The 15920-nt window shown below is 40.5% G+C and overlaps 2 protein-coding genes across 2 annotated transcripts in view; one reads left to right on the plus strand and one right to left on the minus strand.

The window, feature by feature from the left end:
- Nucleotides 1–15920, plus strand: part of ORC4 (origin recognition complex subunit 4) — a 446994-nt gene that overhangs the window by 222485 nt on the left and 208589 nt on the right. The window lies entirely within an intron of this gene.
- The window catches only part of EPC2 (enhancer of polycomb 2), a 49641-nt gene that overhangs the window by 23211 nt on the left and 10510 nt on the right, over nt 1–15920 (minus strand). The window contains exons 2-3 of the mRNA XM_075092763.1: nt 8524–8683; nt 1284–1429 (exon numbers count right to left, since the gene is read on the minus strand). Of these exons, the coding sequence (XP_074948864.1) occupies nt 1284–1429; nt 8524–8683 (306 nt within the window). The remainder of the gene's footprint in view (nt 1–1283; nt 1430–8523; nt 8684–15920) is intronic.

Raw genomic sequence — 15920 nt, forward strand, 5'->3', positions numbered from 1 at the left:
ATGTTTAATGTACACGTAAGTTCTTTTCTGTCATGGACTTCCTTAATTAAGCACTTTCTGGTTCAAGATACTCTTCACCTCGGTAATGCTTCAGTGTTATTTACATTTAAGGGAAAAAAGGGGGGGGGACAGCTGCCTACAGAGAGAAATCCATATTCTTAAATATTTTGTTTTAGGAAGGCATCTTTCAGTTCTTAAATTTAACTCTGTTACTCAAGCAATGAAAGATGAAACCAGCATAAGAAGGATGCAAATTAATCTTGAAAAGCGATAACAAGAACCGCTTTAACTGAAAGCCAAAACAGAGGTAGCTACATCAAAGCTCTGAGAGATGTGAGTACCACATGTTCAAGAAGTATCATCCAATGTACTCTGCAATTCTTCACATATCATACTAAGAAATTTACCTAATCCTTATTAAAAAGTTGCTCTGAGATATAGGCAATGTCGGCCTCTTAACACCTAGCATTGACCTAAATCAGCTTAAGTATCTGAGGCAGAGCTACAGATCCTGCAACGGGATTTTTCACGCCCACAAAACATTCATCTCACCGAGAAATAACTCTACCTATTTCAAACTTGCCTTTCAGAAGCTGATCCTTCAGATACAAGTTTTGAGTAATGATTTTGGCTTTAAGACCCTTCTCCAGACACTGGCCTCCTGGAACACCTCAGGAACTGACGAATAAGACACTGGTACCCTTCTGATAAAGTAAATGACTAAATATCCTTCTAAAGCAAGGAAACCAGCCTCTGAGTTTCAGCTAGAGTATAACTTACTTTCTTGCACCTGTGCAGTTTCTACTACAACAGCCCAACCTTAACAAACACTTTGCTTCGCTGTCTATGCTTTTAAGTTTCTAATCTTCAAATGTCAACTGAAGGCAATGTCCACTAGTACCAAATGAAACAAAGAATTTGGATTCTCATCTATGTTTATAACCACATCTATACACCTACTGATCACCACAAGCTTCTTCCATACCAACACAGGTAAAACAAGATGTTGTAAGTTGTCCTCTGTAATGCACCATGGTCAGGAATTAAAATTGAAAACCCACTCCCAAAAGCTCCCTCCTCACCTGTTTTCCAAATTACCAATATCGACAGTAAGAGACAGCAATATGATTTCTTATATAACTGCAGATTCATACAAACACACTTATCCTGTTAGTAGGACATAAAACAGACTAAAAAAAAACCAAAAAACCCCACACAGAACCACCCCATCAGAAAACTCCAATATCAAAAAACCTCAGTGATTTCTGAGCATGGTACAATACCTGACTAGAACTGGCTTTTTCGAGTCTGTCAACCATTATTTCAAACTGCAGCGGTTTGATTTCCATCTTCCGATTTAGTCTGTTCAGTAAGGTTTCATCCTCAGAGTCCATATCATAATCTGGCTGTTCGTTGTCCAGATTGAAGGCTGAAACAAAAATATACAGGCACAAAAAATTGACATGCTTGGTAAATAACATTCTATAGAAATACAGAAGCATGCACCTGACACTCAAAAATCAAAAATGAACTATAAGATTTTGCATTAGCACATCTCTGCCATAACACTTTTTTCCTTCTGCTAAGGAGTTTCCCCATATAACAGCTCCAAGACAGTAGTCGGACTTCCACTACGAGGAAAATCAAAGAAGTTTCATTTTACTTTAAGTGGCTTGAAGGGGTGACAGGAAAAAAGCTTTAGTTTAAAAAAAATTACTGTAGAGGCATAGAAACTTTAATGTATCTTTGCAAAACAAGAGCAAAAACGCTTCTTAATGCTGTTATAGTACAGCTCCTCCAGAATATCATGATAAAATTCTTAACAATTAAGATAATTTTCAATCAAATCCCAGATTTGGAGAAAAAGCACTTACACTGATGTTCCAATGTAATTTCAGTTGCCCATTTTTAAATAGTTCTACAAACTAGAGTCTTAAATACTTAAGACTAAAGCATTTTTCCCCCCTTTCACATAACTGGCAAACTCTAAAAATGTCAGACCAATCCTGTGGGAATGGTACCTTTTTCTCCAAAACCAACTCAGCTCTGCATGTAGAACCTGAATATTCCTTCGTACTCTCCAAACAGTAAGGACCCCACTTTACAGCAAAGCTCATGTCTCTATTACAGATTGCACTATTCATTTTCCATATTCAGACAAACTTTCTGGTCCTACTAAAAGCAGAAGGAAGTTTTCATTCAGGTAACATAGCAGAAACTAAATTTTACAAGAAGTACGAGCAAATTTCATACAACGGCAAGAATTCTTAACATCAAACGTTAATTGTATCTAATAAAATCTTGAAGAGGTGAAACACTACAACACTCCAAATAATTCAATCAACAAGTTACTGTATTAACAGCAGCAAAGGCTTGTTGAAATATATTCTATTCGTATTAGACAAATAGCACTATCTTATCTTTACGCTCTTAACTCATGGCTATATCTGAGTGCTAACTTAAAGAAGAGCTCTGCTACTGAGCTTCCTAGTGTGCTTTGAGAGGACCTTAAAACAAAAACTTAGACGACCAGGAGCAAAGCAAAAATGCTAAAAAAGTATCCTTCAAGCAAGTTACAGTATTCTCTCTCCCATGGCCTGACCACTCAGCGAACAGGTGGTAAGCAGCATATTCTTTCTGTATCTCAGACTAACCCAAGACTGCTCTTTCTGTATTCCAATGCAGTAAGTTAGCTACATCACCTCCAACATTTAATCTATTTGGCTATGCATGGGAACACAGTCCGATACAGCTGAGAGGTGCTAATAAGCAGTCCCTTACCACGTTCAGCTGCAAACTGCTACCTCTCAGAAGAGACTGCTCGCCTGTGCTGACTCGGACAGCACCCCTTGCTCAGAAGGCTTCTCCAGCCTAACACACACACTGTAAACATGCTATAAAAATTTGTTTCAGGAGAAATCAGTAATAACAGGTTGTAACTATGTATTAAGTGGAATTATTAATAATATTAATTCAGTAATACAAGTTGCATGGCACTTGTCACTTCACACTGTCATTGGGCACATGAGCCACAGCACTCCCTCTAACAATTAACAACTGTATATTAGACAAATGACAGCTTACGACATTAGATGCTGCTTCTCCAGGGGCAGTCTGTAGGAATCAAAAGTTCCAAGATAAAAACTGATTCAGTTTTTTTTTTTTTTTTTTTAAATTCATAGTTCTGTAAGACTGCATTAAAAACAGCACCAGGCAAGACTATTCACTTGAGAGAAGAGAGAGACCGTTACAGGGCTGGGGGTGACTGCCATGCGGTCCTGTTCAAAGAGCTGAACAGCTGGCAACTAACCAAACATCAGTGAACTAGCTGCCACGTATCAATGCTAACTCAATGAAACCAGTCTGCTACGTATCGCTTCGGCTCCTGTAAGCTTTGCTCCAACTTCTCCTGTGCGGGTTCAGCAGAGCCGCCTGGGAGCTCTGTGGTGTCGTCACCAACAGCCATCATGTCGGCCGCACCTGGGACGGGGTGTGTTGTCCCACCTGAGCTGTAGCCCTCACACTCCTGAGCTCCACTCCAAAGCCTCTCTCATACAGCACTGACCACTGTTCAAACACAGGTCAGACCGAGTACGTCCAACTCCACCTGTTATTCACTGGGGTTTCAAAACACTTCAGAGCTTTCCCAGCCAAATACGACTTTGGCAGTTCATACTTCTGGTGCTGCTGCAGAGTGATGCCCAACACTGCACTTCCCCTCCACTACAATCTGTAATTTGATGACCTCTTAAGCATAAACTGCCACTTTCACCAGGAAGGAAATTGCACAAGTTTCACCAGCCCCAAGACCATCCCCAGAGTTGACAAAACTACTACAGTCCTATTGTACACTGTGAAATCACACTCAACTCTGCTCACGGGAGGTGGCCAAAATTTCTAGACCAGACATTCCCATCATTTTGGAAAAGCTCTCCTAACAATAAAGCAGGTCTCTCCACTGCAAAAAACAGCTGCTTAACCATGTTCTCACAGATGACATGAGAATATACAGAAATTTATTAAAGTTCAGCAAAGCCGCTGCTTTTTTACCCTCAGACAGATGTTGATCTTACACCAAAACAAAAGGTCAAACTATTACCTGTCAGTACGTAATTCAGTAACCAAAATGTTTCAAGCCAATTTTTCTAAACCAGAATATCAGTGAGCAGGATGATCCCTATGACAGAGAAGACGTGACACCATTCACCCGTACATCATATGCAGTGCCAGGAAGCTTGCCTTCGTTTCCACAATGAGGAAAGAAGAGTCACTGGAAGTTCTCCAACCATGCACCTTCCTGAACCACCATCCAGAACAAAATCTGGAGGCTGCAGGTTAATTACACCGAAGCAATGGAAGCAACACTCACATTCCGCCTCCTGTTTCACTGCGGACAGGAAGGCCACAAAGTCTCAGCAGCCTGTGGAGGTCCGAGTCTCAGAAAATGCAAAACTATCGCTCTGCCTCTACCTGCCACATGCAATCCTAAGGAATTCATCTACCCCCAGCTGGCTCGCCACAGCTCTGTGACACTCATGGGAGCATCCTCCTACCCTGAAGTTTGTCCACCACAACTCTTTGAAACCTACTTTCAGTGTCGTCCTTAACCACCAGTTTTCTTCTTTCCCAAGCACCGAGTGAACTGTACTGGTTCCAGAGCAAGCCATTTTTCACGCTGGAGTTGGCCTCTAGGGCAGCAGCTCACTGGCTTCCAAAGGCACTGCTAGATGCAGGTGGTTTACATGCTGTGTGATGTAATCATACATCACCACGTTCTGCTTCTGCCCTGCCAGAGCAACAGAATCCAACTGTTCATTCACGCCTGCAAGAGTTAGTGAAGAACTAGACTTGGCCACAGAAAGCACTGTACTCCACCTGACCTGCTACTAGTTAGCATTTTAAGAAAAAACAACCTGCTAGCTCATGTAGTTAAAAGTGGATCTCCTCTGTCCCTTTCTCCTGCTAGCTCCTGGGATATTCTTGTGACTGACTGACAAACCTAGATATCCTTCTCCAGAACTTCTGCATTTCTCCACCTTGCATGCACTGCGGGAACACTCCTGAACAGGGCCCCAGCAATCCTACCAGTAAAGTTTACCTCGTATAAACGCTCAGAACTTGTTGGCTTGCTAATTGCTGTTGCAAAACCAATGTCCCAGTTTCCACCCTTGGCCACTTCAACCACTCCCAATGGCAGTACCTGTCAGACGCATTTGCTTTGTTTACCTGAGCTCCCCTAGGACCTTAGTTTACACTAACTTACAGAAATACAATTTGTTTTTAAGTAAAGTTATTTTAAATTGGCTTTAATGTAACTAAATTAACTGATTTCATTTAGCTAACTACATTAAGGCTGTGGTTCCACAGTCATTTGAAGCTGACAGAGGCGTGAGTTACCACTGAAACAAGCGGTTCCGCTAGCTTCCCTCCCCAACAAGCCACGTTCCTACCGCCTTGCTTGTGCCAACACCGGCAATCATGCAACAAGCCAAGACAGAAAACTGATAAATATGGAAGTTCACCTAACCAAAAAAAGAAAAACCTTTCTGCCAGATCAGTTCCCAGAGTTAGCTCACCCGTGAGCACAACTGCCACCAGAAACTCGCTGGCAGAAAAAGGAGCAGGCAGCGTTGATCCTGATGACAGCACACACATGTATCCAACAGCAAATGAAGAACCACAACACACTCGTTATACCCAAAGTTGTAACAAAGCATCAAAACACCACCTCAATGGCAAGTCCATAGCACCTGACCGCAACAGGGCTTCCAGCACTCCCCACCTACACCGGAACACCTCAGCAGCGGAGGCGTCATGCAAATACCCAATTTTACATACCCAGGCTGCAATCCCACAGCCTGAACAGATCCTGCCACAGCATCCTCTGAAAACGTGGAGCACACGCCGAGTAAAAAATCGGCAACTCTCAATTACATGAAATGCACACGCTTCACTTTTTTTTTTTTTTAAACTTAAGAGTAACTAGAGTTCATCCCATACAACTTCATGAAGGTTATTTGAACAATCCGGCCAAGTTATTTACAATAAAGCATTAGTTTGATATGATTACCATTTACATACACAGGTAATATACATATTATAGAATAATATATATTAACGATATATTTTTGCTCCATTCTTATTGTTTCTGTTAGGGACACTAATTTTCTTATACCCACTTGGCTTAATTCTAGCATAGCTAGAAGTGTACTACCTTATTCTCTTTGCTGCATTAGTAACTTACAATGCATCTCCATGTTACTGAAACTACAAACATTCTTGGAAAATTATTAAGCATACTGGAATAGTTAGAATAGTTCAAGGCTTTTGTTTATATTCAGTTCAAAGTCACCTGGATTGGTGCTACCTAAGTCCAATAACGCCTCGAATCCATGCTTATTCACTAATTCGATGCCTCAGAGAAATTAACTTTTCTCTGTTTAGAACCACTGGTCTAAATAAAAGAATTATACTAGTAAAGTTAAAAATATTAAAAACCTGGGCTACCAGATGAAATGCAAAATTATGTAGGTTTACTCAATTTTCTAGTAATAACCACCAGTAACTATGGATTACAGTACATTGCCTCTAGGCTTCTATCAGTTTACATCAATTGCCTGGCCAAAGTGTTGTTGCTCTTTGTGCTTTTAATATTAAAACAGAATTTCTAAGTGGTTTATGTAGCATAAAGCTGCCTTGTATCACACCTACTCCAACCAGAATATGTGGGAAAATTATCTTGGAGCAGCATCTAATGTTTATCTTCAGCTCAAATACCTTCTGTAATTCTGTCCAGAAAGACTGAGAGTTTCAACAATACAAAGAACATTTTGGCATAATATATTTAACACTTTTAGACATGTTTATGAACAATATTTACAGTGTTTCTGGCAACGTCCAAAGAAAAGAATAAAATACATTCCTCATTCAGCAGCTTTAGTTCAGTTAATTCAACCTGCCTTGCTTGCGGGTTTGTTTCTTCTATTAAGGAGAGAAATAATCTATTTTCTTTAGCTCAGTTCTCACATTACCAGTATGATCTCTACTGTATCACAGAGAATCTTGAGCATGTTATTTCCAAAAATCTCTCTTTTGTAAATATATAGAAGAAATAGGTGATTTCACCATGTTGGTGAGAAATGACACAAAGATTTTCAATATACAGCTGGGTTTGGGCTTACATATCTTTGCCTAACTTCAATTCCAGTTGTGTTTACAAGCAGACAACACAAACATAAAATGCTTTCTCTGCTCAAATCTACATGTGGATCAACAGCCTCTTGTTGAGGCAGCTGAAAAAAAAATGTGAGGAACAGATTATCACCACATTCTACCTGGCAAGATGAAGTTCGATAAAGTCAATACTGTCTGTGCAAACCCCAAAACTAACAACCGAGGACCACACTCCTGTCCAAGGTGCTTTGGCATACCCTCGTCAAGAGTCTTTCCAACACAACCAGCAAAGAAACACGTGAACCTGTGACGAGAAGTCTTCTCTGTAGAGACCCAGGACTGAATCTGTGCTACACCATAAGGGCTGAGAAGCCACTGTGATAATGGAATCTAAGGTTTTGCTATGCAGATGACTCTTGGGAGAGGTCCAAGTCATAAAATAACCCCCTAGAACTACATGCTGCAAAGGACAAACGCGATGTGTATGCCAAAGAACAACTGAACTATAAACGTGTGTCACTTGTCAAAAGAACATCAACCAAAAGAAGTGTCAAATTTAATCCAGAGACCACTATAATTAACTACAAGTTTAGATTAATCAACTCAATCTTTTAAGACTAAGGAAGCTAAACTCGTGCAAGAGAATACTTCCTTTTATCTATACAATAAGCTTAGAGTTCCCTATAGAAAGGGAACTCTATACAGTTTTAGGGAAATGCAGAGAAATAACTGCTACCCACATCCCAGAACACATCCATGCTAGAGTGAATAGCTTGAACTCTACTGCTGACACAGCTGAGACCAAACCTTCAAGAACTCTATCACAATCAGTAGAACGAAGGCTGATTTAATCACAAAACCTCTTCTATTTTATTCATCTCCATTTATACAGAACTTTTGAGTTAACAGGCGCTCCAGACTCACTCAGCGAGCAAGACAACCAACACCTGTTCCACTCTGCATTAGTATAAGCAACTAGGAGGCAGCTAGGCTTGTTCAGAATTGGGGGGCGGGGGACTGGACGACAAAACAAAAAACGGCTTGGTCAACAATACTGGATGACCACCAGACAGGATAAGGCTTGCCAGCTACCATACATGGAGATATGGTATCAGCACAGAGCCCACAAACAAATACAGCAGGAAAAACCTCACATTTACCTTCAACCTTAAAGTTCTTCTAGAACTTGAAGACATACTAGAATTTACATGTATCAATCCCCCTTGGATTTTTGAGTCCTCCCACTTTCTGAATATTGTAATAACTTCACCCTCAAGATTGTTTGAAGTTTACTCAATTTAAATAAAGGGGGGGGCAGGAGAGAAACAAAACCAACATTTGTTAACTTACGTTGAATGTGAATGAACTGCTTTGGTTGCTTGAACTCTCCTTTATACAAACGATTGTAATAGTTGACATTGCTCTCCGCTTCAGGGACTGGGATAACCATGCTCTCTTTCTTTTCTCTGAAAACTTGTTGTGCTGAGATAGCCCGTTGCAAATGATGTTCCTGCAAGAGGAAAATTTAAGAGTTTGTTTATTTAGGTATCAGTATATGGAAGTGCATAAAAAGACAGTCATTCTTTTCTCCTACTGTTGCCCCAGTGTTCTACAGGAGACCCAGATAAAAGAGTTGAGGCTTTACTGTATTTTAGAGGACAGCAGGATATTTGCTTCCAGGTTAGAGGCAGGAGAAGACGTGTTCTCCATCATTTAGTATACCATGGGGTTCCCAACTGATAGGAATCTTAGAGCTCCAGTGAAGGTAAGGCAGGACTACAAAGAGATGAAAAGAACCCTTTGTTCAGACAATAGCACACACCTTCTACCACACTGGGAAAGAGTCAAACATTCAAACTACACAAAATAACCTCAGTGGAAGACTAGGGCTGGTGTAAGCCAAACCCATCAAAACCTGTCATAGAGAAAATTTATGCAAGATCAGTTAACAGATGCAGAGTAAGTCCTTTAAAGTATTATAAGCAACAGCTTCAGATCAAAAGAATAGCTAATTTCATCATTCCTGTCTACCCAGCAATTCTTCCCGGCTTGCTTTCTTTGGAAGCGCAGCTACGTAAGAGCCATAGAAAGAGTAGTCCTCACAGAGTAACACCTGAAAAGCACAGGCTCCCTAAACAAGTATCACTTCATTTTAGTCTTACACAACAGGAGTCACAATTTCTACAGAATCACTTCAAGTGAAATAAAAATCAAAATAAATGTATTAGTTTACAAAGATTTTTTCACACAGTTTTATTAGTTAACTCTGAAACCCATCTACTGCTGCAAGTTAGCACCAACGTGTTAATTTTTCTCTTCAAGATTTTTCATGAATACTCACGTTGGACTTCACAAAGACAACAGTTATAACTGGAGTATTCTGATTCACACTACAATCCGTGTACCGTTTCAGTGCAGTCCGCAGAACACCTGATATGAGCTGACCAGTGACTAGAGGAGCCTGCCTGGTAGACTGTCAGATGGGATGATTCTGAACACTACCCCCCTCGCTGTCTTCCTCCTTGAGCCAGAGGCTGGCAGCTGTACAGAGTGTATGCATGTGCTTCAGACCCTCCAGCGCAATCTACTCATTTAAACCATTACAAAAATGTTTCATGCTACAGCTCCAAATGGCTAAGTTGGCACATGCTGCCTTCTGTGTGGCCAGTAAAGAGGAACAGTAGTAGTCTTCACCAGGATGAGGTCTTAAATCAACTTTCACAAGTAGCTGGCTGTGGTAAGTTGCGAGTTCTCCATCCGTGTAAATTGAACATAAAACAAGCAAAACTGAAGTCTCCTAGCAGATTAACTACTAGTCTCGAGCGGAACCAGGAGCTTGAAAGTTTTGTTCTCCTTTCACTGTTCTCTCCCACCACAGCGTTCTTGCCTCCAGCTTCCAAACTTTGGGGGAGGGAGGATGACAGAGCAGAAGATCAACTTGAAGTTGAAGCTCAGGTCTGTCACAGACCTATGCAACTTTACTTTGCCTATTCCAGGGGCTTCAGGTTATCCTCTAGCCATTCCCTCACACCTGACTGCTGAACAGAGGGGAAAAACACAGACTTTGTTACTCTATCTCCACTTCTGGTTTTCCGGGGTACCCCTCCCCACCACTAACACCAGTGACTATCCTGCATCGCAGCACCACAACGAGGAGAACCAGGCAGCGTTTTGCTAACACAATCACAATGCAGTCTGGCAGACATGGCAGTCTCGTACACAGAGATTCCTGGCTACACACTTGGTAAATTCTCTCAAGAACAGGATTTCTTAGTCTTTAATTCTACAGAGCTTTGTTTTTAAAAAAGTAGTAAATGAAAGCAAATCTTTAAAAATATGTGAATGATATTTAATAAATTACGCCCTCTTAAATATCAAGATCTTGCAGAAGCACAAATAACGCAATTTCTGCAAAATTAGAATATAACAAATCAGTGACTGGAAGAGCAGCTTGGGGAATCTCCTGTAGCAGATGAAGCAACATTAAATCAAACTATCAGGCTCCCAAGTGAATGTTATTAGAATTAAGCATGCAATCAAATATCTAGTGTGATCTGCTTGAGTTACTACATACCGAGTAAATCTGTCACTCCACCATTAAAATGTGTCTTGGAGAGCTTCACAGCGCTGAGTAGGTAATTCAACTCAAATAAAATTTGTTTCATTACTGTGTTGCTTTCAGCTGACATCCCTAGAGTTGCCCCCTAACAGTGAACAACACAGTACACAGGAGTACCACAGAAATGCTGTTAGGAAGGACTCGTGGAGGTTATCTGTCTGGCCCCCACTTGAAGACAATTATCTCCAACACTAGCTAGGTCAGCCGTGACTTTTTCAAGCCCTGAAAACCTCCAGTTCCCACAGCCCCTCTAAGTAACCTGTTTCAGGGACGTACTAACCCTCTTTTGCCAGAAGTAACAGAAGCAGTTCCCTCACCTTCTCCTCAGGGTAGCTACAGTCTAAGCTTCCAGTCACTCTGGCAGCCCACTGACAGACTGCCTTCCAGTTTCTCAACATCTTTGAGAAATCTAGGGAAAGCAGCGTAACAGGAAAGAGCATTTCGAGAGCAGCCTCGCCAATGATAAGTGGAGAAGCAGAGTAACTTCCCCACCTGGTAGCCACGCTCCTCTTAACACAGCCCTGTCTATAGCATGCCTTAGTCACACAGCACACACATCATCAGTGTGGAACCATCGCCTGGTTCGTTCTTTTCACCAGTGCTGCCCGTCAGCCAGGCAGTTCCCTGCCTGTACCAATGCACAGCATTATTATTCTGCCCCAGGTGCAGAATTTGTGCATTTCTCCTAACTCAACTTCACGACGTTTCAGCTGGGCCAGTCCTCAGGGTTCTCAGCATCCACACAGACAGACCCTCCACTGTTGGCAAGCCAACCGCTCCTCCTAATGTGGGATCATTGACAAATTTGCGGAGGATGCATTCTGTACGCAGCCAACCAACTCATGCTGACCAACTTGTCATTCCCCACCACACCCCCAAAATAAAACAAATCCAGACACTCTTCTAAAATGGGATTAAGTAACTCGTAGAGAGGCCACACTAGTTCACAGTGGCCTAAGTAATGAATAGGTAAATATGGCTTAACTTTCAGAAAAAGTAGTGAAGAAGGACACGCAGCAACCAAAATTCAAAACCTCTTTTGGCTCCACAGCCCATTAAACAGCGCAGATGAGTAATTCAGATTCGCAGTTTTTGGATCACTGCTAGTAAGCATACAGAGTTCCCAAGGAAAATCTGACAATAGGTGTTAGTACTCACTTTACTATAAAAAGCCTTCAAGCATAACACAGCTTTCAAACAGAAAAGTCTTAACAGTATTACTGTCACTCATCAAACAGCAGAGCTTCAAGAGACAGATAAGCAATATAACTTTCACAATTAGGGAAAAAAAGAAATCTTTCTGCTGAACATGAAGTTAAGGGAAATAAAAACTTTAACTCCTGAAACAGCTCTGTTTAAGCATACTCTGCAGATTTTTTTATGAAAGTTTGTCTAATTAAATGGCTTTATTAAATCTGAAAAAGTGCTTTAAGGATAGATTTAGTAACTGGTACACCAATACACCTTCTTGTCTATTTTTCACCTTTTCTTATGGTTTTAAAAGACGTACACCCCTTTTTTAACTTGTACTGCTTTCTGAAGTAGGGGAGATAAAAAGATCTCATATAAGATAACTGAACATTAGAGGAAACAGTGACGACAGCAAACAGAACATGCTGCCTTGGGAATAAAAAGGAGTACCTGTCAAGAGAGTTATTACCCACTAATTCCTTAAAAAGCACATCCAAACCTTTCTCACTAGTATGACTAAAAAATTTCAAACAAATACAGCTTAGATAGTCCTATTTCTTCAACTAACAGCATAACAGAATTAGAAATATCCAAATGTTTAGTATATGTAATACTGCTGCTTTAGCACATTGGCGCTTTAAAACAGAATTGTTCTCCAAGTGAGATTCAACTCTCTAGATGCACTTTAGCCATGCAGGCACCTTCACTGTACAATCACCATACTGACAACAGTTTGCAACAAACTGCTCAAGTCACTGGCTTTATATAATCCAGTATGTTTTCCCTGGTGTAAGCAGCCTGTCCTACCAGCACGAATCCACTCATTCCGCGCCGAGCGGCACAGAAGAGCACGCTGCACCTCGCAGTCTCACACCCCCACCTTCGAAGCCCCGACCCAAATGACTTGACAGCCATTCGCAACAGGGTTGACAGAGAGAGTAAGCACCAGCTTTAGTCCAGAACAAACTTGAAATCACGCCTCTGCACGCACACTGAGACACTGCAATCCTCACTTTAATTTTTCCTCAGAGGGGAAAACCAAAAAACCCTACAAGGCAGTACCTAAAAAACACTTCACTTTGGTTGCACACGTTCAGCACCAGGCTCAAAGCCCGAATCAGCATGAGGTACCTTTCACCCCTGAAATTCAACAGGTTTTGTGTTCTTTCTAAACTTTCTATCTGGGAGTTTCTTCACTACAAAAAAAAAAAAAGTTCAACAATAGTAGTAAGTCAACAGGTAATATTCTCCTAAAAACTACTTTTGTTAAGCTTTAAGGGGAACAGCGATTGATACTGAACATTATTTTTACCCATGAGAACTATATTTACCAATATACTCCCTTTTATTCTGCTGCTGCAAAACAGAGCACTTGGATCCAATGGACCAGTTTGGTTTCTTCCTTATCCTTTAAGTTCCTTGTTGCCCCACAGTACTCTCTCTGAAATACAGTTTATCATACTTTTATATGAAGTTCTAGTTTCTTGGATGAGCACCGTGGGAGATGCCTGTGATTGAACACCATCTTCACACTGAAAAGCTGATCTGTCTCAATTATGAAACTGCAATGAGCAATTCCATAGTGGATACAGATATCCTGGAAGACAAACCTTTACAACTAAACATATTAATTCCTTAAAACTAAAGCATACAAGCAATGCTACAATTCTTTAAAAGGTTATTTCACCACTTTTATTCACTTACTGATATTTACACTTACCCCATGAGGCAGAAAGTAATAACACATTACAGTTTACTGTGGCACTATTTAGGAAAAGAGTTTCCTCTTTGCCAGTCCTTTCACAAGAGAGCTTTGGGTCACACAATTTACATTAGATATTTGCAACACTGTAGACTTTAATGAAAGTATATTCACAGTTGTTACCGAGACTTCAGGGAAACAAAACATAACATACCACAGCTTAGTTACTAAAATCAACTCTCTTAACAAGATAGATGGCTTTAACTCCAGAACACTCTAAGTATGGTGGAAGAGAAAAGTGAATGTATTAACAGCTTTACCTTCTCAAAATAAGCTATTTCTAGACCAACCTAGAGTCAGCCTTCCAATCTACCTGCAATCAGGAACTAAATTAGAGCAAAGAAAACAAGCAGAACTTACTAAAGCCTAAAGATCTTATTTGCTTAACATTATATTCAAATTAGGAAATACAAATTAACTGACATTTTTCTATTTAATATGGAGATTCAGAAACAAAAAGTATAGAATTTTCATCTGAAGTGTGCAGACTCATCTTGCAAAGTCTCAACCACAGCTAGTAACACTGTGACAAAGTGACAACACTTACAGAAAAAAGTGTCACAAAGCTCAAAAACCACTCTGCCCAAAAGCCTCTCTCCCCTTCCAAAGCCACAGACCCACCTACTCCCCCTTTGCACAGCCCTCCCCCATATTTTTATAAAGATTCCTGTTTTTTTAAATAAAGATTTCCAAGAGAGAAGTGTAAACTCAAGCACCATTTTTCATTTTCTTCTGCGGTTAACTCTTTCAATCCTTAACTGCCATAAAAAACATGGGGAACAAGTATTCATCCTCCTCAGTGCAGAAAAAGCTTGATATTTTCTAACAAGAAATATTAATTTGTCTCTATAACACCAAAGGAATGAACCCCTTCCTGAGCCATTAGCAGCTTACTGGCAAAGTTTTATTTTTAATTAATTGATTGTACATTAAAAAAAAAAACACTCAAAAAACCCCACCAAAAACAAAGAAAAAAAAAAGAGATTCCTGGACATGTCAACAATATAAACAAAATGCTGACTAATTATCTGAAGTATGACTGACTTCTCACTCTAATCTTATCATACCTGAAAGTGGATCTAAGCAACTGAAAGGCTTAACGAGGGTGTGTGTGGAAGAAAACAGGGGTGGGGGGGAAGAAGATCCCTCCAGAGCTGTTTTCCTTTCTTTCCCCTCCCTCTGCCAGGGGTGGAAAATAGTTAACTGAAATAAGAAGTCACATATAGAGCAGGAAACCTGTCTGTACACCATGGCAATTTTCACCCTTGAGACAGCAATGAGTATCTTCAGAGAAACTAATTTCCAATTTATTTTGAAAAGCAAACATTTTAGTGAATTAGCAAAGTCGATCATGCAGCATATTCTACTGATTCAATGGAGAACTAGTCTATTCAGTCGTCAGATCTGTTTCCTCTTGCTAGACAATGTCCCCTTAAAAGGCTGCATGAGTTACGAAGCAATGCAGAGAGCTGGGCAAGCAACAAAAAGTCACATATTGAGTTCAAACCAACGTACCCAAAGTAAAGCTGCTTTATAGGACTGAAACTCCTCTCAGCCTCCCCCTAAGGGGTTTCTGGCTCTCAGTGGAAGGCAGCTCAAGAAAGCCCAGGAGAAGGTACAGTGTTACCTCCTTACAAGCAGATAGGGCTCATGGAACACTTTTCAGTTTTGCTTTTGGCCATATCATGTTTTTCCAATATGATACCCCTCACCATTTTTTTTTTAATTTTAAATAATCACAGGAACCACTCATCACACACCTGCCTTCTGTACTGCCAAATTATGACTACAGGCAAAAAAAACCGAAACCTGTACAATGGCAGGCTGCCGTTACAGATGACTCAGTAAAGGAAGCAGCAGCTAAGTGAATCAAATTGTACTACTCCATCCTAAAAAGTCACAGGAGTGAACTAAAACATCAACAGAGAAAAAAAAAAAACCCCAACCTGCAAACAAACAACCCAACACTTCTCTGTCACTTTCTTCCCTTTTCCATCCCTGAATAGTCTCTCAAGAATGCTGACATAGGCTGAAACAATATAACAGGACCACCAGCAACACCTAACCAAGCCCAACACCCTTGGGTGACACTTCCTGTCTAGATAGATAGGTCTACATAGCAGCTGTGTATCTAAATTAAGAAAATCCAATCTGGACTGAAAAAATGCCAAAAAA

This window comes from Phalacrocorax aristotelis, chromosome 5 (assembly GCF_949628215.1).
Source record: "Phalacrocorax aristotelis chromosome 5, bGulAri2.1, whole genome shotgun sequence".
NCBI classification, from domain to species: Eukaryota; Metazoa; Chordata; class Aves; order Suliformes; family Phalacrocoracidae; genus Phalacrocorax; species Phalacrocorax aristotelis.